This window comes from Brachycentrus maculatus, unplaced genomic scaffold, assembly GCF_059751285.1.
Source record: "Brachycentrus maculatus isolate JH-2025_06_01 unplaced genomic scaffold, ASM5975128v1 h1tg000154l, whole genome shotgun sequence".
Taxonomy (NCBI): domain Eukaryota; kingdom Metazoa; phylum Arthropoda; class Insecta; order Trichoptera; family Brachycentridae; genus Brachycentrus; species Brachycentrus maculatus.
Genome location: NW_028280907.1, coordinates 249,319 through 276,483, shown reverse-complemented (window position 1 = coordinate 276,483; position 27,165 = coordinate 249,319). Strand labels below are relative to the sequence as shown.

The window sequence follows — 27,165 nt, the reverse complement described above, 5'->3', positions numbered from 1 at the left end:
TATGGACTTCGTAAGGACAGAACTCAATGAGCAAACCGCAACTACTACGTACTTTTATTATAACCATTTTTAAATATATACATATAGGTTGTTGGAAAAAAAGGGCAAAGAGCAATTTACTCAACGTTCAAATTATAAACGTAGTTAGAGTCATTATTGTACTATTGGTTTGCAATAAGTCAGACAAGTACAAAAAAAGAGTAAATAAAAAAGATTTTTATTTAAAAATTTGCTGCATGCCATTTGAATAAAAATAATTTATTAGCTTCCGGAATAATCCGGAATAATAATAATGATCAAGGTGGAAGTCGTACATTGTATTCACAGTTTTTTTTCATTGTAATATAGATTATTTTGATATTTGACTCAAAGTCAACAAATGAGTAAAAATTTATGAAACAACAAAATAAAGTTAGATAACACTACATTAATTTATTTTTATACTTTCATATTACTTGGCGCCAATAAACTAACAAAGAATATCCTGTGTTCTGAGAGTTTTGATTATTTTTAATGTGAGGTAAGTACTCACTTTGATTTGTGTAAACCAAAAATTAATATTATTTATTTGCCTTAGAAATAAATAATAAAAATATAAATTGTACAATAATTATCTATGGGAAATGTCAAAAAATCAATGCGGGAAATTCAAAGCATGCGCAGAGGAGAGTATCTTTGCGCAGTAACTGCTGTTTATGTTTGAAGTAATACACGATTTAGTCCGTGTACACGATCAGCCGGTTGTAATATTTCATTCCTTGTGAAAAGGCTTTCTTAGAATGATTTTCATGAAATCTCAGTAATATTTGTACACTTGTTAAGAAAAACCTTTGATTACCAACTCGTCAAACGCAGTTGTACGATGATTTCGATTTCCGATGTGCGCGTAAGATATTAAACCATATTTAAAAAAAATCATAATGGGAGAAAATTTGGGTCGAAGATACAAACATATCGGGAGAAGCGGTGGAGGAGATTTTGTATCCGCTAATTGGCTCAATCATGTGTCTGCCCCTGTTGATAAACATGGCAAAATTTATATGGCGATGGTCCTGGCAGGTGTTGGCTTTTTGCTGCCATATAATAGGTATATATAAAAAGATTTCAATGCTAATTTATGTTTAGTTTTTAAAAATTAAATTTATAGATACATCTATAAACATTCCTTCAATGGGATAAATTGGCAGCTGATAAAAATATTCTATTGCAAGGAATTTGTGACGCCACGAATCCGGTCTAATATGGAAATAAATATGGAGGCGCCAGTTTTTTCTTACATCCTTGCTTATCTTTCGATCAGCGCAGCTGTGAAATTTATGTATTTTTAAATCTCTTGATGCTCCTTGATGTATATTATATTCGCTCCTTTATAAATAAAATACATATATATTAACAAGGTAAATGCCAATACTAAAATATGCCAATTTTAAAATTCACAAAAAAAATAATTTTATATTTAAAGCACTAACTTTGTGATTTTTCATTTAATAATTCGAATATAACATTGTTTTAAAATCTTTAAAGTGATTTAAAAACAAAAGTTATATTTTGTTTATAAAAAACTTTTCAGTTATTTACGTATTTTAATAATATTATGTATTAAGATTATTTAATTTCTTGATTTGACGATGGGTTGCATAGTTAAAGCATTTTGAATATAGCTCTTGATTGAGATCACTGGTGACCCCATGGCGTTTAACGTGTTAATCTCAATTTACGTGGCTACCCATATGGTAAAATGAAATATGTGGTAAAATGAAATCAATACAAATAATAATAAAAAATCTCTAAAGGTGTAGACTGACCGGAGCATTTCGTCGTAATGTAACACGTTACGATGTGAGCATTCAGGCAGTCAGTACACCAAGCCGAGCACTCCATCCATCGTTTCGGATGCTCGGTGATGCTCACCCCGTGCGATGTTACGACGTTATGTTATGATGAAATGCTCCGGTCAGTCTCCACCTTAACACTTGTAGCAATATATCTCTAACAATTTGTTTATTTCACAGCTTCATACTGGCAGTTGACTTTTTCCAAGATCGGTATTCAAACACTCCCATTATGTTTGATATGTCAATGGCGTATATTTTTTCCGCATTTGTCGCTGTCTTGCTAAATAACATGTTGATGGATAGGCTATCGCTCAACAAGAGGATAACGTTTGGTAAGAAAAAATCACGCATGTATAAATAGTGTATAATGTATGTTTGTAACAAATAAAGGAATGCAAAGCTGAAATAAGCAGTATAGATAAAATTAAGAAAGGTGTGTTGAGATGGTTTGGACATGTGGAATAAATGACTGAGTAAAGAACGGTAAAACAAATGTATGAGGCGAGTTGTAAAAAGGAGCAGAGGAAGACTGAGAAAAACTTGGCATTATCAGGTATGCCAAATACTTGAAAGCGGTCAGGTTAGGAGCCTAAATAATCGGCGGGTATTTATGAGGTGATGCATGAACGTGGAAGAGGCGAAGAATGTTTGCAGACAGAGTAGTGTGACGTTATATACTCTGCTGACCCCTGTGGAGAAGCGGCGTGATGGTTATTTAGTCGTTTGTATGTGAGGTTCAAATCCTGGATTATACTCACATACTTGAGAAATGCTAGAAAATACATTTTTTTATTTAAGCTTATAATTTGACCAGTTAATTTATTTACAACATTTTGAGTGTGTCTAAATACTTATATACAAATCTGGATTATATCCAATTAGGAGTTTTTTTTCCATAATTTTTTTACCGTCTCAGCATAGATGAAGAAAAGTGCTCAGACTTCCATATTCTTCTTCATCTATGTTGAGATGTGAAAAAAATAATCTAAAATACTCCTAATTGGAGATAATCCAGATAATAAAAAAAAATAATAAAAAAAAAATAATAATAAAAAAAATATATATATATATGTCATCTGTTGCTGCAGACTAATCAGGATTGAGACCAGAGAGAGAAGTGCCTATTGTATGTATTTTATTTTTCAATGTAATATTTTTCAGGTTACTCCGTATCGCTTTTGACGCTGTTGTTTGTGGCATTTTGTGAGATTGACGTGCAGTCATTCCCCACTACCGTCTCCTATAAGATAAATCTCATAGCCGTCTCTGCTGTAGCTCTCGGCTGCACTGTTCAACAATCCAGCTATTACGGGTTCACCAGTATGCTTCCTAAACGATATACCCAGGCTGTTATGACTGGCGAAAGTGAGTTTCATTTTTAAATTTTTACATTAGATAAGTACAAAAAAAATATTGAAGATATTAAAATACTAAAAAATAAATTAAATGAATTATATACATGTTATTTATTGATTTTGCATTAAATTTGAAGAACTCCATTTTAATTTATGTATTAATTTTTAAATCAAACACAGATTTTTTGAGTCTACTAAGTTGTATTTTATTAACAAAAACACATGAAAATTTAATATTATGACAATTGTTTTGCCTAGTTATGGCATAACAATTGTCACAATATTAATTTTTTATGTGTTTTTGTTAATAAAATACAACTTAGTAGACTCAAAAAATCTGTGTTTGATTTAAAAATTAATACATAAATTAAAATATACATGTTAATCTAAAAAAAAACACAAAATAATAATTATAATAAATATAAATTATATTACCAACAAACATATATTACCAAGCACAAGAGCTTAGTCTCATTATTGGAGGAAACTGCGCAATTAATTTGAAGATTGTAAAAGTAGAAATGTCTAAAAAAAGTACAGTGGAACCTCTTATAACGAGGACCTTTCATAGAGTAATTTGTTTTGTCGGTAAATTAATTTTGTCAGGAAAAAATTATATAAAATCATGGTTTTTAACCGCGGCCTTGTTGTGTTATTTAGTTTAACTATTTAGTTGTTATTTGATGCTATAAAATGCAGTTTCATCAAGAAATGTCAGTCCAAAACTTAAATCCTTAGATTAAATATCTTCATATTTTAGAGTTTGATTTATTATGGCTCATTATTTTACTTATGATAAGGTATGCAATATCACCACAAAGAGTGAGTTAATGTAATTCTGTGAGCTTTACGACAGCGGTTAGAAGATTTACATTTTAAGAAACTGTAAAAAATTGATATTTATCACAGGTGCGGCGGGAGTGTGGGTGTCTGGAAGTCGAATTTTTACCAAATTAATCTTGAAGGACGAAAAGAAAAATACAGAGTTGTTTTTCGGCATGACAATCATAACAATCTCATTCTGCTGGGCTTTGTATATAGCTGTTCGGAAAACTGCCTTTGTTGAGTTTTACATGACATTGTGCCAAGAGTCGAAGAGAAAAATTGTTTTAGAACCAACAGACGACACGGGATTGGTGAGTTAATAATAAGATTTTATGTATGTTGTACTTCTTTTTAGTAACGTGATTAACTACCCTACCTATGGGTTATTAACCAAAAAGTGGGTGAAAAATCGTCAGGTTTTTTTTCATAAGATTTCTCGATAACAATATGCACTTATTTACAATGTACCAGACAAATATTAAAACAATATACCTATTTATGACCCTTTGCAAGTCAGAGGTTCTCAGCATAAGATAAATGGCGCATTATGTTACTAATTTTTTAGATGGAATTTTGTCTCCCATGAATAAAAACTGAAGCCGTACTCATTTACGTACATTAAAAGTAATTTTTATTGATTTTTAGATGGACTTGGAGCCAAATGATACTCCAAAAGGACAATACGGGGTTTTAAAACTCCAAGTCAGTCCACCACCAGATGCTGGAATATCACTGAATTCGGATGACAGCTTGCCAACTAACTCTGTTGGTATGTCAACTAATGAACCATTTTTTAAAATGCATATTATATAATAATTTAATTTAATTATATTATAACCATCTTTTTATGTTTAGATGGTGGGCAATTTTCTGCATTCAGCTTCGCAAACCCTGTCTATGAGCCGACCAGCAATCCACTGAATACCTTGAATCAGTCTACGCTGCCGATATCAGGACCAAGTTTTAAAGTTGAAGACGTTATTGTGAGAAGCAAGAATTCAAGGTCACGGGGAGCATCTTGGTCTGGAATTAAATGTAAGCTTTTATTATATTTTGCACAGCAAAATATTTTGAAAACAGATTCATTTGTAGTGATACTAGATATTCATTTGTAGTGATACTATTTATTAAAATAAACTAAATTTTCACTCCAATTTAGGATTTGACTGGTACTAATATCTTCTTGATATGCTATGCTATACATAGTATATGTTAGCCGACACTTATCATTTGTGATAACTTGAAACATTGATTGTTTTAGCCGGTATGCGAGCACGCTGGCAAGTCGCACAACAGATTTACCCGTACATGGTCTTCATTGCACTGGCATACTTTGTGACACTGTGTCTATATCCTGGAATATTATCAGAGATAACTAGCTGCCGATTTGGTTCCTGGATGCCTGTGATTCTGATGACAATATTCAATGTCGGAGATCTCATTGGAAAAGTAAGTCATTTCAAATTTTGTCACTAGCTACAGAATGTAAATTTATAAACTCAAGTCTATTTTTTTTGTCTAATCACCCAAATGTAAAAATTTAAAATGAATGAAAGGAAATTGTTTTCAATTAATTTCTGCAATTATTGTGAAATTTGAAGCTACTAAAAATCAAATAAAATTACAGGAAAAAAAAAACAATGTAATGAATTTATGTATATGTTTAACCAGCTGGTAAAATAAACAAGTGAAAAAGCTTATATAGTTACCTAACTAAAAAATTACATGGATTTAATTGTCGTAACGCCATTTATGTGCCAGCCTATGAACTTTTCAGCCCAAGTGTTATATTAAAAAATATATATAAGTTAACTGTACCTTTACTTTACCTTTCGTGAAAGAATTTTTTACTTTACATATATGTTTTAAAATATCAAGATAAAAATGTTTTGCTTCATGTTTCAGATGTTTGCATCCCGAGTATCGGAAATGGCGCGCAGCAAGATGGCGGCATGCTGCTCTCTCCGGCTGCTGCTCGTTCCTCTCATCCTGCTGTGCTGCGCCCCCCGCGGAGCCCCGCACATCGCAGCAGCTGGGGACCTGGCCCCCCTGCTGCTGTCCCTGCTACTGGGCATCACAGGGGGCACCCTGGGTGCGGCGCCCATGCTCGCCGCCCAACAGAGAGTGAGAAATGATGCCAGAGAAATGGCCGGTATGTCTAAAACTTTTTACTTTAAATAATATTCAGGAGTTGCTTGCGGTTTGACTTGAGCTAAGTGCACTTCATTCCTTACCTTATACATTGCATTTCATTCTGTCTATCTATTTCTATAATCAATTCACTTGACTCGAAACTTAATTAACGCCTCTTAATATAAGCTTAAAATTTTACTAATATTCAGGAGTGGCTTGCGGTTTGACTCGAGCTAAGTGCACTTAATTCCGTACCTTATGCATTGCTTTTCAATCTTTCAGTCCCTTTTTGTAATCAAGTCACTTGACTTAAAACTTAGTTAACGCCTCTAAATACATATATGCTTAAATTTTTAACTAATATTCAGGAGTTGCTTGCAGTTTGACTCGAGCTGAGTACACTTCGTTCCTTACCGTATGCATTGCATTTCAATCTATCTATGTCTTTCTGCAATGAATTCACTTGACTTGAAACTTAGTTAACGTCTCTTAACATAAGCTTAAAATTTTATGAAATTTACTAAAAAATCACAATGTTTCATAATAGTTTTTAAATATTTTTTTTGCCTTAATACTGTAGTAGTTTATGAGTTTGGCTGCCATGCTAGGGGTTTAATTGAATTCTTTGGGAAGTTAAATAAATATAAGTTATTTTTCACTCTTAATTTTTATTTAATATCCCTGGACTGGTACCTAAGGCGTAGGATGGATCATATTTCTTCTTTTGTTGTCATTTTATATCATCTCACATAAATTTGGTTTGTTTTTGCAGGCAACATAATGACATTATCGTACAACGTTGGACTCACAGCCGGTTCCCTCGTGGCCTATTTACTAGACGCCATGCTCGGTCCGCAGCCCCAAGTCCCAACTTCATGCGCCGCCTTCTACCCGACTATCGGCCCCATGACTAAACTAACTACGAGGGTAACGAATGCCACTCTCGTGGAACTAACTACGATGGCGACTGCTATTATTGTCAACGCGACAACAAATACAAACACTCTAAGTAACATCACTACGGCTATATTCGCTGTAGCTACAAACCCAACAACAGTATCCAACTTGACTACAAATAACATCTTCAATACTAGCCTGTCTTTGAACGCTACGACTCATACATCTACCATTTCTTGGCAGTTGTAAATTCAAGTTTTTTTTAAATCTAAGACATAAAGATTATATCATTCTGATAGCATCTACATACATGTAATATATTTTTTAATTAATATTAAAAATGGATAGTAGATCAAGAATGAAAGACTAAAATGTGTAAATATTTTGAAGAATTTTATTCATTAAAAATGACTATTAATTCATGTATAATTGCATACTCTAAAAAAAACATGATTTTTTGTTCTTGTCTTGCTACAATCACATAATGATACTGAATTAGTGGTATATTTGAATATAATTGATGTGAATAATTATAGTTTTAACTACCTCTTCTCCAATTTTCTCATTTTTTCCAATCTACCAAAAATAAACAGATTTTTTTACTTTTATATTCCTTTCTAAGCAATTTAAAAAAATATATATATTTTTTGTATTCATACTGACTTGACAGTGCGTACGCAATACGGGTTAGTGATATTAGATGAGTATCACATTGATTCATACAGATGGAGGTTGATTAACATCACGTAGGAGTAACATCGTTCTGGTCATGATTTTCAGCTGCAAGTGTAAAACCTGTTCATATTTTGAATAATAAAAAACAAAGAAAATTGATTAGAAAAAAAATATATTATATTGACAAAAGATGTCACAAATATTCTAGCATGACAAAACATTTTTTTTCAGTGCTGTATTTATTTTAAAAGTTTGACTCTATTGGAATTGTATTTATTACTTTTTTTTATTTATATTTCTTTCCAGCTTTTGATATTAAATTTTCAAATGTAATGGTAGTTAAAAATACGAAATACGCAACCAAATTTGTGCACCGATTAATGTGATTAGCTTTAAACGATTAAATCCAACAATGGGATTTATTTTGAATATTTTATTATTTATTTTGGTTTTTGAATTTGATTAATCATGTCTAGTTTATTTACATAATATAAAACATATAATATAACAGAAGCATAAATGTGACTCTATAAGTAGTTTCAGTTTGTAATTGAAAATGCATGATATTTTATCTTCCTAAAATAATTATCGTAATATTATAAATTTAAAAAGAATCGAAGAAAACCTTACTATAATTATTTCAGCAATGTAACATAATAATTAAGATAGAACATAAAAAGAGTTAACATAATTATTAGGATTTAAAATGTTAGGGTTAGTTTATAAACATGCCAAATATTTTCTTGTTTTATATAAACAATATTTTGCTCACTAAAATTACTTCTACTATATATGTACTTGTTATTTTAAGTATATTATTTATAAAACTTAGTTAAAAACCATGTTGTGAAATTTGTTTTAAAAATAACGGTTTTTAGTTTCATATATGTTATGTATATATTTTTACTTTAATACTAAGTGAGTAATCGAAGCTTAGCGCTTAGTGTTAAAGAATGTTTATTTTTCAAATTGTAGATATCTGATACATCATCACTAAAATAAATTATGATTAATAAAAAGTAATTGTTATTGCAAACGTTTTTTACTTAAATTTTTGTGTAAAAGAAATTGATAAACCCCTTGCCCGATTTGTTGCTAATATAAACGGGCAAAAAAGAGCCTTTGCGGATTTCTTCATACCTGGTATGGGCACTCCGGTAAAGAAATAGTTCAAACCGATTTTACTGTATTATCTTATGAGGTAGTTGAGGTATTCTCGCAGGTTGGCTCTATGTGTATGGACTGTTGTGGACCCAGTTGCGCAATATGAGTATTATTCTGGTATATTTGCTATTAAAAAATATGAACAAAATTTATTATGGCCCGTGAAACTATTATTAATTTAATATTCAGTTGTGTAAATAAAGTGTCGGGTCGTGGTCCCGTGGCTAGTGTCGCGGGCTCTTGAGTAAGAGTTTCTTGGTTCAAACTCACTCTACCACAATTTGATACCTATTTCTTATAATGAGCCACTTAGGCTCACAGAAATAGTATGAAATTGAAGTATTTTTGTAAATAATAAAAAACAAAAATACTTCTCTTTAAAAAAAAAAAACAAATACCGGATGGAAAACCTTTGTGTATCGATGTTAGTACCAGTTTTAAAAGCAGTTCATTATTTTAAGTTTTAACATTCAATGAAAGCATTTAAAAAAAAACAAATACTGGAATGTTATTTGATGCCTTGCAGTAATGCATTATTTTATTTTAGAAATTTTAAAAAACCTGCCTTTCAAAATAAAATCTTCATTAAAACTCATGTCAGAGAGTTAAACACTATTACCAGACCTTTAACTTCTAAACTCTTGTCGAAAAAACATAAAAGAGAGGCTTAATGAAGTTCTCACTTGTGCATACTGACCATATATAAGTGCGAGTGAGAACTCTATCATGCCTCTTTTACACTTTTAAAATTAAAATAGCTGAAATGAAATAAAAATAAAATAATTTGGACTTAGTATTGACTTAGGTATGTAGAAAAGATATTTTTTAGTCTATTCACCAAGGTTGTGTGTGATAACTGGTGATAAGGTGACTTCTCACATACGATTCCCACCAGAATATATTATATTTATATATGCTTTTTAGACTGCCACCAAAAGATGCACCATTTGGCATGGATAAGAAAAAGGAGGAGAACAAATGAGGTAAATGGCTTGAAAATAATATTGCTTAGGTAAGTACTAATAAGTAACTCTTTTAAAAAAGAATACTGTGAAATAAAAAAGTATTTAAATATCTATGAGTGTTATTAATTTGACATTAACAAAAAAAAATCAAAATGTGATACAGGACTATGTAAAAATTTATACATATATTATTTTTAATATAAATAAAATATTTATTCAAAATGTGGATATAAGGATATTTTTAATAAAATGTTAATCAAAATTTTTATGTAAAAATTCAAATACAAGAAAAGCATGTAAACATTGTAAATAATATTCTCAAAATTTTAGTAAAATTTAGATTAATTTAATAATAAAAAATAAGGTGAGTATTAGAGAAAAATATTTAATTTTTATTAGAAAGTGTTTGCTGATATTTTATATAAAAAAAAAAAACTATAATACTTGTCTTATCTGCAAATTTTGTCCCCTTTGAAATGTATGTTATTAATTATCTATCAATAAAATACGTATTTGCACGGTGTTACCGTTAAAATATTACATAACACCTGGTGTTCTATCCTCAGTGTACACTAGAAAAAAATCTAGCGAATGTGAAATCAATAATAGTATGAACACATTTGTTTTAATAATTGTGTTTCTATCACCACTCAAAAATATTACTATGGAGCTAATGTTTAATCAATATCATAATATTATCAAAGGACTTGTCATGATAGCACTAACTAATAAATATTTATACATTTTTAATTGTGTTTAAGGATTTCAATTACCCAAAATGTCTCACAATACATATAATAAACTATGGGCAGAAGCGAGAATTGATTTGTCTGAAGCAGCTAATATCGATACATTCCTTCAAAATGAACCACATCCGCAGCCTGAAAAAGAAATTTTTCATGCCGCACTTAGTGAGGTGTATTACAAATACATAGTTGCCTCTAATAAACTACAAGAGTGTTACGATCAAATTGTTCATCCCCAAAAACGACTTTTAATTAGAAAATTGCTGGACGGATGTCTCGGTCGGGTTGTGGAATTGAAAACGGATTTGGAAGGTGTTGATTTATCGGAACACAGTTACAATGATGATGTTTTAATGAAACTACGCCTCTCTCCAAATGACGCCGAAATAGTAGTACCAAAATATTTTAGAAACGAACGACTAGAGGATATAAAGTACAAAAAAGAATTTATTGAAAACGTTCTGCAGAACTTAGGTTACGAAGAGGGGGAAAGTAAAAAAATACAGTTGACGGAACTCGAAGCTATTAAAATTATACAAATTCACGAAAGAGCGAGACAGGGAAGGCTGAGGTAAACATAATATATATATATGCTTGATTGCTACTATGGCGTTTCCTGCAGGGGTAGCGAGGGAGGATGGAACGCCTAGCACACATGTCTGTCCCGTCATACACTCCTAGTTTCCTTTGCTTTCATGTATCTAGATATATACTTTTGACACAGCCAGATTTGATGTTACAAATACATAGTTTGGTAACAGTTCGGTTTTTGTTCGCCTCAGTAGTATAGTAGTCAGTATGTTTGGCTACTGCGCTAAAGATTCCGGGTTTGATTCCCAGGGGGGTCAGAATAAATATAAGTGATTTTTCAGTTGAATATAAATTATTTCATATTACCCTAGACTGGTGCATGAAACTCAAGGCTTATCACCTTTTCTTTGTGTGTTTAACGATCAAGATAACTGCTTCTAAACAATGCAGTGCCCTTTGTACCATTGGGTTAGAAAAGAAAATAGTTTGGTCCTGCTGGGACTTCCTTAGATTGTTCTTCCCTTTCCCTACTCTCACATTCATATTTTCAAATTATACTAAAACATTCTCTCATTTTCTATTTGCTCTATATGCCTTAACTATCTTGAAGAGGCTTCACAGAAGCTCAGATTACTTTCATGACATTCAATTTGCTTTCATCATTCATTTACAATTAATATAGACATTTGAAAATACAGATTATTACATTCTTTGTTTTTTAGATGTATTTTCATGAAGGAAATTCGCCTGTTGAAAGAACAAGGGAAACCAGAAAGAAAGGAAGAAATAAGTTACGTTTCTGCACTAATGATTCAAAAGATGTGGAGAGGTTTTATTGCTCGTCGGAATGTAAAGAAACGGAAAATGGAAGAAATGATACTGATAGGAATGATACAAACACCCCTCAAGGAAAGCGAAACTCAAATGCAAGTAGAAAAGGTATAGAAACAATTTTTATAGAAAGTATTTATAATACACACGCATATATTTTCTAATTTATTAATTTTTGGCGTTGATATTTTCCGTTTTTTCAATTGTTTTCTAGACGCAAGAACATAGACGTGCTCTACAGGCTGAAAATGAAAAGAAATATGTAGAAGCTCTGGAGAAAATTGAAACAAATATTAGGGACAAGAAAGGTGTTCTCATAATGGAAGAAATCACGGATGAAATAAGGCATTGGTTCAGAGAGACTTACGACCAATCGGGGAAAATGCCCGAGTTCCCACCAGAAGAACAGGGAGGGTCCAGAGCTATGTTTAAGAGTACTGAAGGTAAAAGGTTTTTTTCATAAAATCACTCATAAAAATATATGTATCAGTATTATTATTTTTTACTAATGCAATATTTAGGTGAAGAAACTGAATCAAGTGTCAGCTCTTCTAAGGGATCTAAAAATAGTAAAGATGGTAAAAAAGATAAGGAAGAAGGAAAAAAAGAGGAAAAAAAAGAAATTGGCTACAAAATACTTCCCACCAAATTACTACCTAATGTCGTTCAATCCAACAATGAGTATGTTTCACTTTGTATATTTGATTTAAATAATATAGCAACTGTACTGAAATATATATACTTTTGAAATTAATATTGCGAAATGTTATGGCTAAAATATATTATTTTTAGATATGAAGAAATATGGAAATATAAAGATGAAAAAGATAATATAAATCAACTTCATGATGAGGTTATAATTCGAGAAGACAAATATAATCTTGTGGAAGGGGAAATACGAAAAGTTGCGGATGAACTGATGAGAGCAGAGCTAGATTTACTTCAAGCTGCGTGGGATAAAGACCATGGTCAAAAAACCAAAAAGAAAAAGCCTAAAAAAGGTAGAAAAGGGGGAAAGAAAGGTAAAAAGAAGAAAGAAAAAGACCTCACACCGGACAGAACTACGGAGTCTTTATTTGAAGAGTTAATAATGAATGGAATAATAAAAAAGTATCCAGAAGTGTCCATTGATTCATATATAGGAGAGAATTCTTATGCTGCTTATGAATTTCGGAAACTTGGAAAAGAACCATTACCATGCTTGGGAGATATTCGACAACTTGTAAAACAATACTGCATTATTCCCATGGGATCAGACACTCTACACCAAACATTACCTCTAGTCAAATCAGTGCTCATTTCAGGTAAACTATATTAATGTCCACTGCAGTGTTAAAACTCAAGAAAGAGAGATCTTTCATTTCCTTGGGTATAGATCAATTTAAACCTAATTCCGCGTTGACAGTTGTTGACATGACTTGTGTATTTATGAAACAGATTTATGTTGCACAAACAATATTTATTTAATATTTGGTCATCTAACGCAATAATTAATATCATTCTAGGTTCTCGTGGAAGTGGAAAGAAAATGTTGGTTCACGCTATATGCACCGCAATAGGTGCGGTTCTTTTTGACTTGTCTCCTGCAAATCTGGTGGGAAAGTATCCAGGAAAACCAGGATTGATAATGCTTGTTCATTTGATTTCTAAAGTTTCGAGATTACTACAACCATCCGTTATATTTATAGACGATGCTGAAAAACCATTTCTTAAGAAGGTCCCGAAAACAGATTTAACAGACCCTAAACGTTTGAAAAAGGACATACCGAAAATAATAAAAAGTAAGTTAGGATTTATTTTAATCATAAGTAGATTGCATTGGCAGCTATTTTTATTATTTTACTTTTTAGGTATCTCTGCGGAAGATAGAATACTAGTGGTTGGAACATCATGTGTTCCTTGGGATGCTGATGTAAAATCCTTACAAGCTGCATTTCAAAAGTATATAATGATACCTCGCCCAGATTATGGCACCGTCTCTAATATGTGGAAAAACCAACTAAGGCAATATAGCGGAATAGGACCCTTGTTTGAAGTTTCTGCTATTGCAAAGTTATCCGATGGTTATACTATTGGTAAGCATGTAATAAAATAATTACTGTATCATTTATGTATTACATATAGTTAATGTTTTTTTTTTCTATTGTCAATAGGTGAAATCCTGAGGGTCCTTAAAAGCGTTATTACCACAAAAAGGATGCTTCAACTACGAGTAATACCTCTAACTGCAAATGAGGTGATTCTAGCTTTGAGTAAACACGATCCAGTTTTCAAGGAAGAAGATGAAGCGGCTGAACAATTTTGGTGGAAAACCGCGGTTGGACGGCAAAAAACAGCATATCTAGAAGCTCTTCAAGGAAATAAAAAAACTACCAAAAAATGAAAGAAAAATTAAATAATATCATTGACCAAGTTTTATTGATTGCAATTTTATATAAATAACTTATATTTTTTTATCTCACCTGTACACAACAAATAAAAAAATTAATATTGGAAACATTTCTATCAAACCTTTAACTGTCAACTAAATGCAAATTAACCGGATCCACGCGGCTCGCATAACCGTATGTGTTTTAACAAAACATGCCCCATACGCGGCTGACATAAGCGTTTGTGTTTTTACATTGCTCCAAGTTTCCAACCTCAGTTCAACTTAAAGGGATTTTTCTCATGGTGTGGAACTTTTGATAAAATAATATGTCAATCCTTGGCCTTATGACATCTGTTGAAATATCTGACTAATTATTTGTAACATCACAAGGATAAATAAAAGAACAGATCCCTGATTTTTCTTGCGGTCGGTAATTAGTCCGCGCCATAATCATGCCCTATATCTGTCTCACTCTCGACGCTACGCATCGCCAGTGGGTAAGAGTGACACACGATGCGTGCTTTGATTTATGTATGTTACGATATAATTTGTTTATATTACGATATATTTCAAGAATAATGTGACACATGTGTATTACAGAGTACCAAAAAGGCAAAATGAATCCCATTGAACGTTTTTGTTTAGGAAAATAAATAGTTTCTTAACTAAATACATGATAAAAGTAATCATTTAAAAAACGGCGAAATACCGCCGCGCAGGGCATCTCTTAGGAACAAAGTCAACGCGGTTAAAAGGTTAAGATGAGAGAAAATCTGCTATATGAAAAAAGTCATTCTAGAATTTGTAACATTTTTAATCCTTTGATTTTTACTTATTTATTTTTTATAAAAATGTTAATAATATTAGTATATAACCACTCACTGAGATTTTTATGTCTACCGGTTTCGAGACGTACCCGTCTCTTCGTCAGGACAATCACTACCACAACATGCAAACAATACCACCCTTCACCACCATAGCACCATTTATACACTTAAAACTACACAAAATATTTAACACATGCAATTTTTGGTCGACCCGAAGACCAACATGCACTAAATGTTTCAGCACAAACATGCGTTACGAGCCAAGGTTAAACATGCACTGCTTTAATTTTTGTTTAAAATACTTTTTCATCCTTTATAACACGATTTTTAACTGTCTAAAAAAATGGTATTATGCAGAAAATCAAAGAGGATTTGAAAATTTTCATTAATATTTATTATTTTAACACAAAGTCTCATGCCACTGTAAAGATTGATATACCACTTCATTTTCATTATTTAAAAAAGCATAAACAGTCAATTTATTGACAGAAACTCCCAGTCTACCGAACCCCACAATGCTGGATAGTTGCAATTCCTCTTCTTGCGATGTTAAACACTTAACGATATACATGGCATGAAATTTAGCAGGGTCTCCTAAAAAAAAACACGTTTAAAACAAATGAAAAATAATATCGCTCCTGTTCAAGCAAGTCAGTAATTGATTAACACCATGGTGTATATTTGAATAATGAGATTAAATTTTATCACAAAAAGTAATATTGTGTTTATAAAATATCCTTACCTGGATAAACTAAAAAGTCACCTCCAAATTTAGTTCCGGCAGTTATGTAGTGACCCTTTTTCCACAAATCTTTAAAAACTGCATATCGCAGTTTTCCTTCGTCTGAAGTTACACTAGGATTCAATTTGCTTATGTCAACATCTTTTGTACCTAAAAAACTTTACATTTTTAAATAAATTTCAAAATAAGTTACGATAAAACTGTAGAATATAGCTGACAGCATTAAATTATTTTATATTTTGAATTAATATTAATTAATATTGGAAATATGGTTGGTCCTTTACATTCCTATATAATTAGTTACTGAAAAATGTATAAGAGTTGAATTTTCTGAAGGCAAAATTATGTTAAAAAAGTGTGTTTAAAATAATATAAAATATTCATTTTACAAAAGCAAAATTTCAATTGTTCATAGATATAATATAAGGTGTATAGGAACATTTTACAATTATTTATTGGTAAATATATATAGAGTCGAAATAATCGGCGGGTATGTATGAGGAGATGCATAAACTTGGAAGAGGCGAAAAATGTTTGCAAAAACAGAGTGGTGTAGCATTCTATGCTCTCTGCCTACCCCCGCGGAAAAGTGGTGTGATGGTAAGTTAGTTTTGTATAAATCTACTGTTTTCTTTAAAACAATAGTTTCAATAGAGCTTTTCTTCTTCTGATCTTAATGAACGGCCATTGTGTTTTTGAATTACCCTCAAATATGAAATTAAAACTCTCTATTGTGATCATATTCTTCCATAATAGTAAAAAAATATATCAAGATCCATGCAGGATTAGATCATATTCTCGATTGTCAATGTTTTAAAAATGACTAATAAACGGTATTTTTGGAATTAACAAAATAGCAAAGTCAAATGTCCATAAGTTGAAACTACCTGTACATTATGTCAATAGTAAAATAGAATTCGGAACTCAACTGTATGGCCAAGGGTGTTCAGTAGGAATTTGAACTAATGTATTTCCCATACTAAGAGGTTGTATCTTCTGTATTTCTTCTTGAAGCATACTATCTCGATTACAATCTGAAAATCCAGAACAGTTATCATTAATTACAAATGCAGTACATAAAAAATAGCTCCGTTGAAGTGGGATAAATAAGTGACTTAATTTTTGTGTGTTTGATTTTGCACCATTGGGTGCAGATAAGGGTTAGAAGAAGAATAATTTTGGTGTTTATTTTCAATTCAAATTTCAAAACCCTCATCCGCACCTAATGGTGCATAGGGCACAACATCATATAAACGCAGTGTTATCTTAATTGTCAACACATGAAGGAAAGGGCATCAGCCCTCCGCTTCAGGTACCAATCCAAGGTAGTATTGAATAAATATTAGAGTGAAAAAAACATATATTTATTTAACTCCCTCCCCCGGAATCGAACCCGGGACCTCCAGTACGGTAGCCGAGCGTGCTGACTATTACACTATGGACGTGGACTACATTTGAATGATATTTAAAAAAACACATAATAATATCATAAATATTTACCTAAAACTTTTCCTTGGATAGCCAACTTTTTTTGTTTTCCAGCTATAATCATATCTATTCTTGAACAAATTTGCTCTACACGTTTTTCTTTCATACATTCTACTTGTTCGGAGTACAATCTAAAAATATAAATGATTTAAGTTAAAACTAATTTCAAATATCATGTTTTTTATGGATAATTTTTAATAAGAAAAAAGCATTTAAATATGTCAATTGTTTTATCATAATACAGTGAAATCTCTATCTATCGTTCCTCGTATAATCATTTTCCCCGATGTGTTGTTTATTTCTTCTACCCTGAATTCATTTCATATAGAAATAGATCAAATCTATCATTTCTGTATCACCATTTTACCGCATTTATCGTTTGAATTATATTTTGTATATTTTGTCTGTGTTTTTTACATTCTTATGAATTTTGTTACATTCAATGACAATATTCCAATGTGTGGGATAGAAACTATCGAAAGCTTGTGTGACGCGAGGTTGGCGGAGGCTGCAGAAGAGGTCAATATTGATGAAGAGGAGCCGCTGGCTGTACCTTAATTTTCAGAAGCATGCACACTCTTTGAAAGATTGAAAACTTTCTACACGTTCGCATTCAATAACTGATGCTGAAATAGGTATTATTTGCAAAGCTGAAAATATACTGTAGACTTACGGAAACAAAACAGAAAAAATAAATATCAATCACAGATTATTTACAATGCAATAAATATGCTTGTTACTATTTTTTGGTTCTGTTGCGCTTTTTCTTAAAAAAACATTTATTTACATCTAAAACATGTACCTTCTTAGAATCTCAATCTACCAATGGTTATGCAGATTGGGAGGACGGTATCTTTACTCAATCGAATCTCCTTGTATATTGACTTCTTAATCCCACATTCATAATTTTTTTGAATAGGTCCCTTTAAAAACGATAGATAGAGGTTTCACTGTACATATAGTTTTACATACTTTTTCTCAGTTTCTTCCGCTAAATTAATGATATTGTCTGCTGCCTTATGACATAAATCTGTTGATTCTACAAGTTTACAAAAACCTTCTTCAACAAGCAATGCTACCTCTTCGGACATTAAAGTCATCGGAAATCCTGGAAAATTTAATTGAAAATTACTCTAACATAGTAATATTAAACTGCACATTTAAACATTCCAACTAATTTCTTACCATGAAATCCTCCATGTCGTGGAAAGGGTGCAATTGCTCCAATCAATTCACCAATAATTCTATATGTCATACGAATTTTCATCCAATCTATAAATTTAATGGAATATAACTTAATTCATAGAAGCGTAAAAAATATTCCTACAATTTTCCATAAAAATAGCTAATAAAAAAATACTATGTACAATTCACATTTTGGGAGAAAAAAATATAATATATACAAAAACATACTGTTTAAAAAAAAAACCAACGAAAAATTGGTGATCGAACAATGGATATTATGATCTCGAGTCTGAGACTACCACGACCACAAACTCATACTTTTGTTAGATTTAATTTTATATTAAAAATATGCTTCGAGAATCAATAAAACGGAGTTTGATTTATTTATCAATTATGTGGAGTTAGATTTATTACCGTCAGCATTCCAAACGAAGGCTTTACCATCAGAATAATACAACGTTATCATAATTTACGATATGATAACTATTTGCTTTTACTGTGAACTTAAAATAATAAAAAAACGCTTTTATTGTTGAATTGTTATGGTAATATCATATACATATTTATAGAAATTTAAAAATATTCAAATTCTCCAGCCGCTGTCACTGTCATATAAATAGTTAGTCTGTGATTGTGACCAAAGACTATATACATGGTGACATTTGGTTCCATAGATTTCAACATTTCATAGATCAATAAGCCAAACATAAATAGTGAAACACCTTGGGCAGGCTATAATGTGGGTCCTACAACAATATTTTGAAATGGCATCACTCATCGAAGAAAAGAATTCGAATATTTTTGAGTATTTTGACATTTCTTCCCCGGCTTGTTTAAAAATATTGGTTGGATTTGGGATAATATGATATTTACAAATAAACCACGTTGAAATGGCTCAGCGTATATTAATAGGTAAGTCAATTTTTAATAACTTGAGTTATTTATAAACGTATGTAAATTTAAATTCCTATTTTTTATGTATTGTAGCATAATGCTTGTAAATAAAAATTATATAACCATATCGAATAGGCAAATCTTTTATATCCAATAATAGCTGTTTTATCGCTTTATTTACTGAATATAGTTCAGTAATATAAACTAGCGTTATTTTAATCCTTGATTGCGATACTACAAAAATCATAATTTCAATATCATCGCTATATAAGAGCTTTACTGACTATCCTTAACCATTTCTGTAGTCAACCTCTTGGAAAAAAAGTGGGTCAAAAAAGCCACCTTTTTTTAAAATCATATTTTGAAATATAATAAATCAGTATAAAACATAAATAAACAATATTAGGAAAAAAACAAAAGGAAGAATGGATATATCTAGACTGGTGGGGGAATGGCCCGAGCTGGATTTGGGCAAATCACTAAAAAAAGTTTTGTGTACAATGTGCTCGAACTGGGTTCGGGCAAATCACTGTGTCAGCAAAATACCTACCCGAATTGTATTCGGGCAATCACACAAGGGGTTAATGTCAATCACATGCTATTACTGCATATCAGTGCCTGCAAGACGGTAAATGGCTTTAAGATAGGGTCAAAGTACTCAAGTCTTTATTGAATTAATTCTTCATGTAGTATGGCTCAAAATGTATTTAATTGTTTACAGGTGGAGGAACGGGATTTATTGGCAAACAATTGGCTCACTTTCTGAAGTGGAATGGTTATGAAGTTACTATTATATCACGTACACCTTCCAAGAACGCTATTACATGGGAGTACTTAGCCAGACATGGAATACCCAAAAGAACGGCATCCGTAATCAACTTGTCAGGAGCAAATGTACTTGATTTTACAAAACGATGGACACCTGAGTAATTATACATATTTTATTAGTGGTATATTTTATTGGGTTTTAAAATATTTAAGTTTGCACTCTGTTTTGACTAGCCACTACGGTGGCATGATGGTTAGCGCGTTTAGCTACCGTGCTGAAGGTCCTGGGTTCGATTCCCAGGGGGGTGAAAATAAATATTAGTGATTTTACACTCCATTAATTCATTTATTTAATATTACCCTGGACTGGTCCCTGAAGCGCAGGAGTGATCACCTTGCCTTCTTGTAAGTAACAATCAAGATAACACTGGGTCAATATGACTCAGTGCCCTATGCACCATTGGGTGTAGATAAGGGTTAGAAGAAGAGAAGATGTTTTGACCATAATCTACACATTATTAGTTTACTGATCACAATGCTAGCATCATAATATAGGAAAAAAACTGTTAATTTTGAGAAACATTGCTTTAATCAAATGTATGTTCCCGATAGTTACCTAAGACAGCGTCGGCATAGATTGTTTCACATTCCTATACACAGGACCAACCTGCCGATGGTTATGCCTGTAGGAAGAGTACCTCTATGTTGAACAATATCTCATTGGATATTGATCTGTTCCATGTGTCTGAAGGAGTTTTCCGATGCGGGATTCTTCTACACCTTTAGCAATATGTAATATTCTTGCATATTTTCGATTTTAATGTAATTTAATGTATACGCTTCAAATTTTAAGTTTGTAATGTGTATGTTAATTGTAAATAAATTTAATTGAATTGAATCTATAATAAATTGTTTGTTAGATTCAAGCAAACTGTATACGAGTCCAGGATAAAGACAACATGTATGCTTGCTAAGGCTATAGATGAGAGTTGTGATAAACCAGCTTCCTTTATTGTGATGTCGGGAGTTGGGATTTATCCCCCCTCTGACTGTGTGAACTATAACGAGTACACAGAGGTCCACGAGTTTGACTATCTCTCCAAGCTGTGCCACCACTGGGAAAGTGCAGCTGAACTGAAAAATCCGGGAGTGTGCAAAACGGTAAGTTCACTCAAACATAAATAATTGTGATCTAACGCATCAAAAGCCGCTACAATAATTGTGATTTTACATACCAAAAGCCGCCACATTATATTATTATAAATATAACAAGAAAATACTAATGTCTTAATCTTCTCTTTTGACTGTTTACACTCTAAGAAATAATCTGTTTTTCCAATTCATCCTGTATGCAATACCGCTCATCATGGCCCTACTTAGACTCCAATTTTACAAGTTTTATAGCCTCTTCCTACTTGTGAGTTATTATTAATTCATGTAATTTATAATTGAAAATTGTAGGCAAAAACATTTTTTTTTATTAATACTTGAATGCCTACTTTCCCACTTGCATAAGGTACCTATATTTTTCCTACATAAATTTCATGTATTTCTTTTATTAATATAACAAATCGCTTGATTTTTTTTATTCAAGTAAATTACCTCTATTACCATATGAAAACCAATCATACAATATTTCGTAGTCGTACAGGAGAAAGTGACCAACTAACAAAACGTAAAATGTTCAGGAGGGCCATTTAAGTCACTTTTGCTTAGCAAGAAAATAAACATAAATGCAGTTAGTCATTTTCAAAGGTTTACAAGTTTAAAATCCGGTTTGGGATTTTTTTCAGGGCAATATTAAGCTAGTAAGATATCAATTGTCAATGATCACGTTTTTCATGAATTTCGTTTGATGTGGAAGTTACTCTATTTACATTAACCACCCTGCTTGTTAAAATCCTTGGTTTTTATTTTCATAAGATTTCTCATATATAACAATATTTATTTACAATGTACCAGACAATTTCGAAAACAAAAGACCCATTTTTGACCTTTTTTTAAATTCTTTGCAAGTCCGAGGCTCTCAAAGCAAAAGGTGCTGGAATTTTTTGGTAATATAATATTTATTCTAGTGAATATTTTTACGAATATATTTTGTATCAATCAACATAATCTCGACATATTCTGCAAATGAGATAGCCAGCGATATTGACCGCTAAATAATAAATGCGCCATATGACTTATTTGTATACATATGGTGAGTAGGAATAATTTGACATATCATGGAATGTTTCTGGAGTTGCGGGTTTACTCTTTTGTACCTGAACATACAGGGTACGGCTTGTTGCATTCGGGCGATAATGTAGCGGACGTATCACACACGTTCGTATGAGTAAAGAAATTGAAATTGATTTTTGTTTTAACCCAATTTGTATGATCGCCTCAACCGTACTAACATACAAACTATTTTAGGTTTTAATATTATTCCGTAATTTAACAAATTTCATTGTTTTTATCATATGCTCGGGTACAGAGAATAGAGGATGGTTTTATTTTAGTAACATGTTTTATTTTGAGAGTATTTCACATAGTATGTATATAAGTAAGTAAAAAATACATGTATACATCTGGAAAAGAAATGTTTTCTGAATATAAGTTTGACTTACTAAATGCCAGCTCACCTTCGCTGTATCAAATTGCTGATGAAAGAGAATTCTGTGCTATTGATACTGTTAAATTCCTAAATTTTTTAGTGTCATGGTGCTACAAGTTTTTTTTAAATAATAGTTTTTTCTTTATATTTAAAGCATTTGGTATATGGTCAGATATTTTAGATAACATTAGTTTTGTTAATATATCTCTCATATATATCTCTATGTCTCAATCTCTTTATCAGAACGACCAGTACAGCAGCATTACATTAAAAATAATTATGTGTACTTACAATGTCCATTTTTGGTGATTATTTAAAGGTGAATATTCGCAGTGGAGTTGTGCTCGGAAGGGAAGGAGGAATGATAAAGAATCTTTATCTCCCATATTTTTTTGGACTGGGAGGCAGAATTGGAAATGGATTGCAGTACCTGCCCTGGATTCATATTGATGATCTCATACAGCTGTTTTACTTTTGTATTAAAAATGATGTGGAAGGGGTATTAAATGGTGTATCCCCAATGGCTACAACTAATAGTCAATTTACAAGAGTAAGTAGTTATTTTACATTAAGAAAAAAAAATGGTAAAAAATTCTCGAAACACATCATTAAATTAAGATCTTCAATGTGGTCATTTTGTGAGTCTAGCATCGGGTAGTAATATAGATAATATTCATCTATCAATCTACCAATCTTCAGAGGAAAAAATAAGGCACAGAATGTCCAAAATTATGCTTGAAGCCAATAATGCTCGATGAGTATAAAAAATGATAAAAATTTCATTAATTTAGATATTTTTTTGAAAAATCTCTATTATTCTCCCAAAACAATATAGTTCACTTTTCCATAGTAATCACTGAAACTATAGAAAATTTCAGATTGTTTTAAAGCATAGATATTTTATAGTTTTTATTTGATTTTTCGCATTCTATGTACAACTAGTAACCATAGTCAGCCAAATAATGTAATGCACATAAATTTCATCCAAAGTCACATCAAATTTGGGACTTCTACTCTTCTTATATCCTATACATATTTATAATAACTTCTGTTTTTAGGCTTTCGCTAAGGCTATGAGTCGCCCAGCTCTCTTTCCAGTACCAGCGTTTGTGATGAATCTCCTACTTGGAAAAGACCGGGCAATTATGCTGACCCAAGGGCAGTGGGTCACTCCAAAAAGATGTCTAGAATATGGATTCACTTACAAGTATTGTGATATTGAAGCCGCGTGTAAAGCTGTTGCTTACTTAATTCCCAAAAACTTTTAATTTAGATAATTCATTATTCTCATTAAATTATTCTGTAATTAATGGCTTATGAAAAAAAAATAGTAAATTACCCTGTATTCTTACCGAGGAAACATTCATATATATCGTAACATTGTATTGTCTGAGGCCATATTAAAAGAATATATTTTACTTTCAAAAATGTATTTTAAATTATGTCATTTGAAGCGCGATAACATTTTTTTCGGAAAGAATATATAAAATATTATTAGTTGCGCAAATTCCTAGAATTTCACCATCACGATCGAGAGATACGACTTGTTGCTGTCCAACATTTACTGGTCTATTTTCTCCGCCACCAATTCTCTGCCTCAGTTGACATCCTTCCCTTGGCGCGGCCTTGCTCCTGTACACGAACAAGTGTCTGTTGGCTTCACACACCACGCCGTAATTCATATTGGGGGGACAGACTGTGAACTTCTTCTGCTGTTTGGATGATTGGACATATCCGAATGCGAGTAACGTGCCTTCATGATTGACGGGCCAGATTAGCGCATCTTCGCTGAGCTGGCTGGGTTGCCATATGCAGGTGTCTACATCATGCCGGAGTCCCAAGGCGGGAGGGTCGGAAGGAGTTAGGGCGACAGTCAGGATCACCTGATGGACACTCAACGGAGCTTGATGGGTGACTTTATGGGAGGCGGCATCAATCCTCACTGAAATTTAAAGTTTATATGTTTAAAATATAGTGATAAAGATTCGCAAATATCGAATTCACGGTTCCTTTTATTTTAATTTCTTGCCTCTGAAGGTAAAAGGAGGAAGAAAATATGGAACAAACTTTTCAGGATACGTGCAGTTAAGAACTGATGGAATTATATCTTAACTACTGAAATTTCGCAATGTAAGTATTATTTTTAAATATATGTAGAGCGTGCCTTGCTAAATGTTGATGGAAAAAGTCATAGAGAAATGTAATAAGCCAGAAAAGGCCAATTACTGAAACTTAATTAACTGAGTCTTTTTTTCAATCTTAATAATGAAAAATTAAACAAAAACTACCTAAGCAAGTATTCTCTTCAGAAACAGCATCACATTCTTCCAGCTGCTGGTTGTTGAAGGCAGCTGGCGTGGCCTCGGCGGACAGTTCAGTATCGCTACAGAGGTGCGCCAGCCTGCGATGGACTTCCTCCACCAGGCCGGGATGCATCACTTGCTCGCCATTCTCATCTCCTCCAGCCAAGAAGTCAGCCCACATGGCTCCAGATTGATATTTGGTCAACAAGACATCTAACTTTCCGTTTTCGTCCACATTCCACGTAGTCAACTCAATATCGATCATGGAATGCAACTCTCCTTTCAACAGCTCATTACCTTTGTAAATTATTGTTACAGATTTAGAAGAAGTTTCTATTTTAAGAGATGATTTGTCATAGTTTTTATCCAATTGAAGGGTTAATGTTATATCCTCGCCAGTCTGGAGCCATGTGTAAATCAGATTTTTTTCTATCGGTTGCGGTTGGTCAGCGATCACACTATTTAAGTCACTCGTAAACTTAAATTCATGATCGCTGGCGATGTAAATTCCGAGACATCGAGGCTCTAAAGCCGCATAATGCAAGGACCCTTGCCCTTTCAATTGTTTCACGGATACCACATTCCATATTTGGTTTTCCCTTTTTAAGGACACCCATTCTATCACCGAATCAAATGTTTTGTCTCTTTGTTGAATGTGTTGCAAGAGACAGTGAATCACTTCCTTTCCTTCTTCAAATTCTAACCTACAATCTATTATCACAAAGCATATTCCTGCGCCCAAAACTTGGTCAGAAAAAATACAATCCCATTTGATGTCCGCTCGATTTCTATTTCCTGTTTTGACAATATGTAAGGTTCCAGCACCGTCCGCTAATAATGCATACTGTTCAGAGCAGAATTTCAAAGATACGTGATAGTGGCCAGGCTGTCTCTCGATATGAGATGGGACTTCGTAAACGTTTTCTAAATCTTCCAAGTTTCGATTATCTTTTAGGAGTATTTTATTCACCTTCCAGTTTTCGTCAATAAAATAAGCTCCGCTGTCAGCCCACAGATCGTACACAAGATGATTGTGCAAGCCAAATAATTTGGCGTGTATGAGAGAATACTGTTCATCACTTGGATAAACTCGGTCGATGTTAGTTTCTAACGTCTTTCGCCATACCGGTATTGGGTCTAATGATAACTTATAACCGTCAAAATTTGGTTGCAGAAGTGTTCTGTTAGGGCGTAATTCCACTAAACACTTCATGGTATAAAAAAATCATAAATTGAAAAACAATTCTAAGATGCTGCACTTTACCACGAGCTCTCAAATATTTCAACGGATATTTAATAAAAAAATAACTATTGACACAAATATGACATTTACACCATAGAAAAAACACGTCATGATCATAAACAAATATACTATATGATGTGCGTTCATAGACAAAGTCCATAATATTTATGGATACTTTGTAAAAAAAGTTTTTCCTTGTAGGTACCCAATGCAAAAAAAAATCAGAATATCATAAAATAGTATGTACATGTTTTACTTTATTAGCATTTTGTTTATAACGATGAAATTATAATTTAAATTATTGTTAGAAATATTCACGAAATTATTTAATTTAAAAACTGTAAAATTTTGTTTTATAATTATCTATAATTAGTTAGTTATGTAAAAAATAAAAATTTAGTTCTTCAACAACAAAAAATATTGTTTTGGGGGATTGGTTTGATATTATACCTAACTGTGAAGGTTTAAGAGTATCTTGTTATAAAATTTTGTAAACACGGTGCATAATTACGGTTAGTATAAAAAAAATTCATAAAAGCAAGAGTATTTAAAAATTCTAACCACGTTTTAAATATTTTATTTAGTGCGTGTATCGTAAATAAGGATAATTTTAAGAGGTATCGACCGCTATCTTAACGTTTAATTATTATTGTTGTCAAGTGAGGATTTGCGTCGTGTTACAATATATTAAATATTAGTTTGGCATCACTGAGCTTCAAATAAACTAGCATACAAATAAAAGAGAATGTAATGATTACATAAGTTCAAAGGAGGTTTTAAAAATCCAATGA

General features: G+C 32.1%; 5 protein-coding genes across 6 annotated transcripts; 3 read left to right on the top strand and 2 right to left on the bottom strand.

The window, feature by feature from the left end:
- Positions 1-679: 679 nt before the first annotated feature.
- LOC148308640 (equilibrative nucleoside transporter 4-like) lies at positions 680-8,323 on the top strand. The gene is made up of 9 exons (XM_088261411.1): positions 680-1,087; positions 2,013-2,167; positions 2,997-3,200; positions 4,100-4,326; positions 4,661-4,784; positions 4,871-5,050; positions 5,277-5,464; positions 5,921-6,167; positions 6,921-8,323. Exons 1-9 carry the CDS (start codon positions 921-923, stop codon positions 7,292-7,294), a joined length of 1,866 nt encoding a protein of 621 aa, XP_088117537.1. The 5' UTR covers positions 680-920; the 3' UTR covers positions 7,295-8,323.
- Positions 8,324-9,984: 1,661 nt separating this feature from the next.
- On the top strand, positions 9,985-14,461 carry LOC148308639 (dynein regulatory complex subunit 11-like). Of its 2 annotated transcripts, XM_088261417.1 has the most exons (9): positions 9,985-10,213; positions 10,611-11,166; positions 11,849-12,065; positions 12,172-12,400; positions 12,479-12,638; positions 12,750-13,261; positions 13,463-13,738; positions 13,808-14,032; positions 14,111-14,461. In XM_088261417.1, exons 2-9 carry the CDS (start codon positions 10,628-10,630, stop codon positions 14,338-14,340), a joined length of 2,388 nt encoding a protein of 795 aa, XP_088117543.1. In that variant the 5' UTR covers positions 9,985-10,213; positions 10,611-10,627; the 3' UTR covers positions 14,341-14,461. The 2 variants fall into 2 exon arrangements, with proteins under 2 accessions (XP_088117543.1, XP_088117542.1); XM_088261416.1 differs by having other exon boundaries at positions 13,463-14,032.
- A 1,065-nt stretch (positions 14,462-15,526) lies between these two features.
- Positions 15,527-19,218, bottom strand: LOC148308638 (tRNA-splicing endonuclease subunit Sen34-like). Its single transcript, XM_088261425.1, has 7 exons — positions 18,985-19,218; positions 18,571-18,657; positions 18,358-18,493; positions 17,398-17,516; positions 16,827-16,931; positions 15,898-16,047; positions 15,527-15,749 (listed from the first exon to the last, which is right to left on the bottom strand). Exons 1-7 carry the CDS (start codon positions 19,034-19,036, stop codon positions 15,556-15,558), a joined length of 843 nt encoding a protein of 280 aa, XP_088117551.1. The 5' UTR covers positions 19,037-19,218; the 3' UTR covers positions 15,527-15,555.
- Positions 19,219-19,272: 54 nt separating this feature from the next.
- On the top strand, positions 19,273-24,097 carry LOC148308637 (epimerase family protein SDR39U1-like). The gene is made up of 5 exons (XM_088261419.1): positions 19,273-19,482; positions 20,186-20,390; positions 21,153-21,393; positions 23,148-23,378; positions 23,887-24,097. Exons 1-5 carry the CDS (start codon positions 19,461-19,463, stop codon positions 24,094-24,096), a joined length of 909 nt encoding a protein of 302 aa, XP_088117545.1. The 5' UTR covers positions 19,273-19,460; the 3' UTR covers position 24,097.
- A 144-nt stretch (positions 24,098-24,241) lies between these two features.
- On the bottom strand, positions 24,242-26,469 carry LOC148308636 (nudC domain-containing protein 1-like). Its single transcript, XM_088261418.1, has 2 exons — positions 25,117-26,469; positions 24,242-24,770 (listed from the first exon to the last, which is right to left on the bottom strand). Exons 1-2 carry the CDS (start codon positions 26,342-26,344, stop codon positions 24,268-24,270), a joined length of 1,731 nt encoding a protein of 576 aa, XP_088117544.1. The 5' UTR covers positions 26,345-26,469; the 3' UTR covers positions 24,242-24,267.
- Between the last annotated feature and the right edge of the window lie 696 nt (positions 26,470-27,165).

Excerpts from the sequence above, each read along its gene's own strand:
- LOC148308640 (XM_088261411.1), top strand. The coding sequence starts at position 921 with ATGGGAGAAAATTTGGGTCGAAGATACAAACATATCGGGAGAAGCGGT. Across the intron at positions 3,201-4,099 it reads GGCTGTTATGACTGGCGAAA|GTGCGGCGGGAGTGTGGGTG; the intron begins GTGAGTTTCATT and ends TATTTATCACAG. Across the intron at positions 5,465-5,920 it reads TCGGAGATCTCATTGGAAAA|ATGTTTGCATCCCGAGTATC; the intron begins GTAAGTCATTTC and ends TTCATGTTTCAG.
- LOC148308639 (XM_088261416.1), top strand. The coding sequence starts at position 10,628 with ATGTCTCACAATACATATAATAAACTATGGGCAGAAGCGAGAATTGAT. Across the intron at positions 11,167-11,848 it reads GCGAGACAGGGAAGGCTGAG|ATGTATTTTCATGAAGGAAA; the intron begins GTAAACATAATA and ends TTTGTTTTTTAG. Across the intron at positions 12,066-12,171 it reads CTCAAATGCAAGTAGAAAAG|ACGCAAGAACATAGACGTGC; the intron begins GTATAGAAACAA and ends ATTGTTTTCTAG.
- LOC148308638 (XM_088261425.1), bottom strand. The coding sequence starts at position 19,036 with ATGATAACGTTGTATTATTCTGATGGTAAAGCCTTCGTTTGGAATGCT. Across the intron at positions 16,932-17,397 it reads TATCCAAGGAAAAGTTTTAG|ATTGTAATCGAGATAGTATG; the intron begins GTAAATATTTAT and ends CTGGATTTTCAG. Across the intron at positions 15,750-15,897 it reads TGACTTTTTAGTTTATCCAG|GAGACCCTGCTAAATTTCAT; the intron begins GTAAGGATATTT and ends GTTTTTTTTTAG.
- LOC148308637 (XM_088261419.1), top strand. The coding sequence starts at position 19,461 with ATGGCTCAGCGTATATTAATAG. Across the intron at positions 19,483-20,185 it reads GGCTCAGCGTATATTAATAG|GTGGAGGAACGGGATTTATT; the intron begins GTAAGTCAATTT and ends AATTGTTTACAG. Across the intron at positions 21,394-23,147 it reads ATCCGGGAGTGTGCAAAACG|GTGAATATTCGCAGTGGAGT; the intron begins GTAAGTTCACTC and ends GATTATTTAAAG.
- LOC148308636 (XM_088261418.1), bottom strand. The coding sequence starts at position 26,344 with ATGAAGTGTTTAGTGGAATTACGCCCTAACAGAACACTTCTGCAACCA. Across the intron at positions 24,771-25,116 it reads TGAAGAGAATACTTGCTTAG|TGAGGATTGATGCCGCCTCC; the intron begins GTAGTTTTTGTT and ends TTTAAATTTCAG.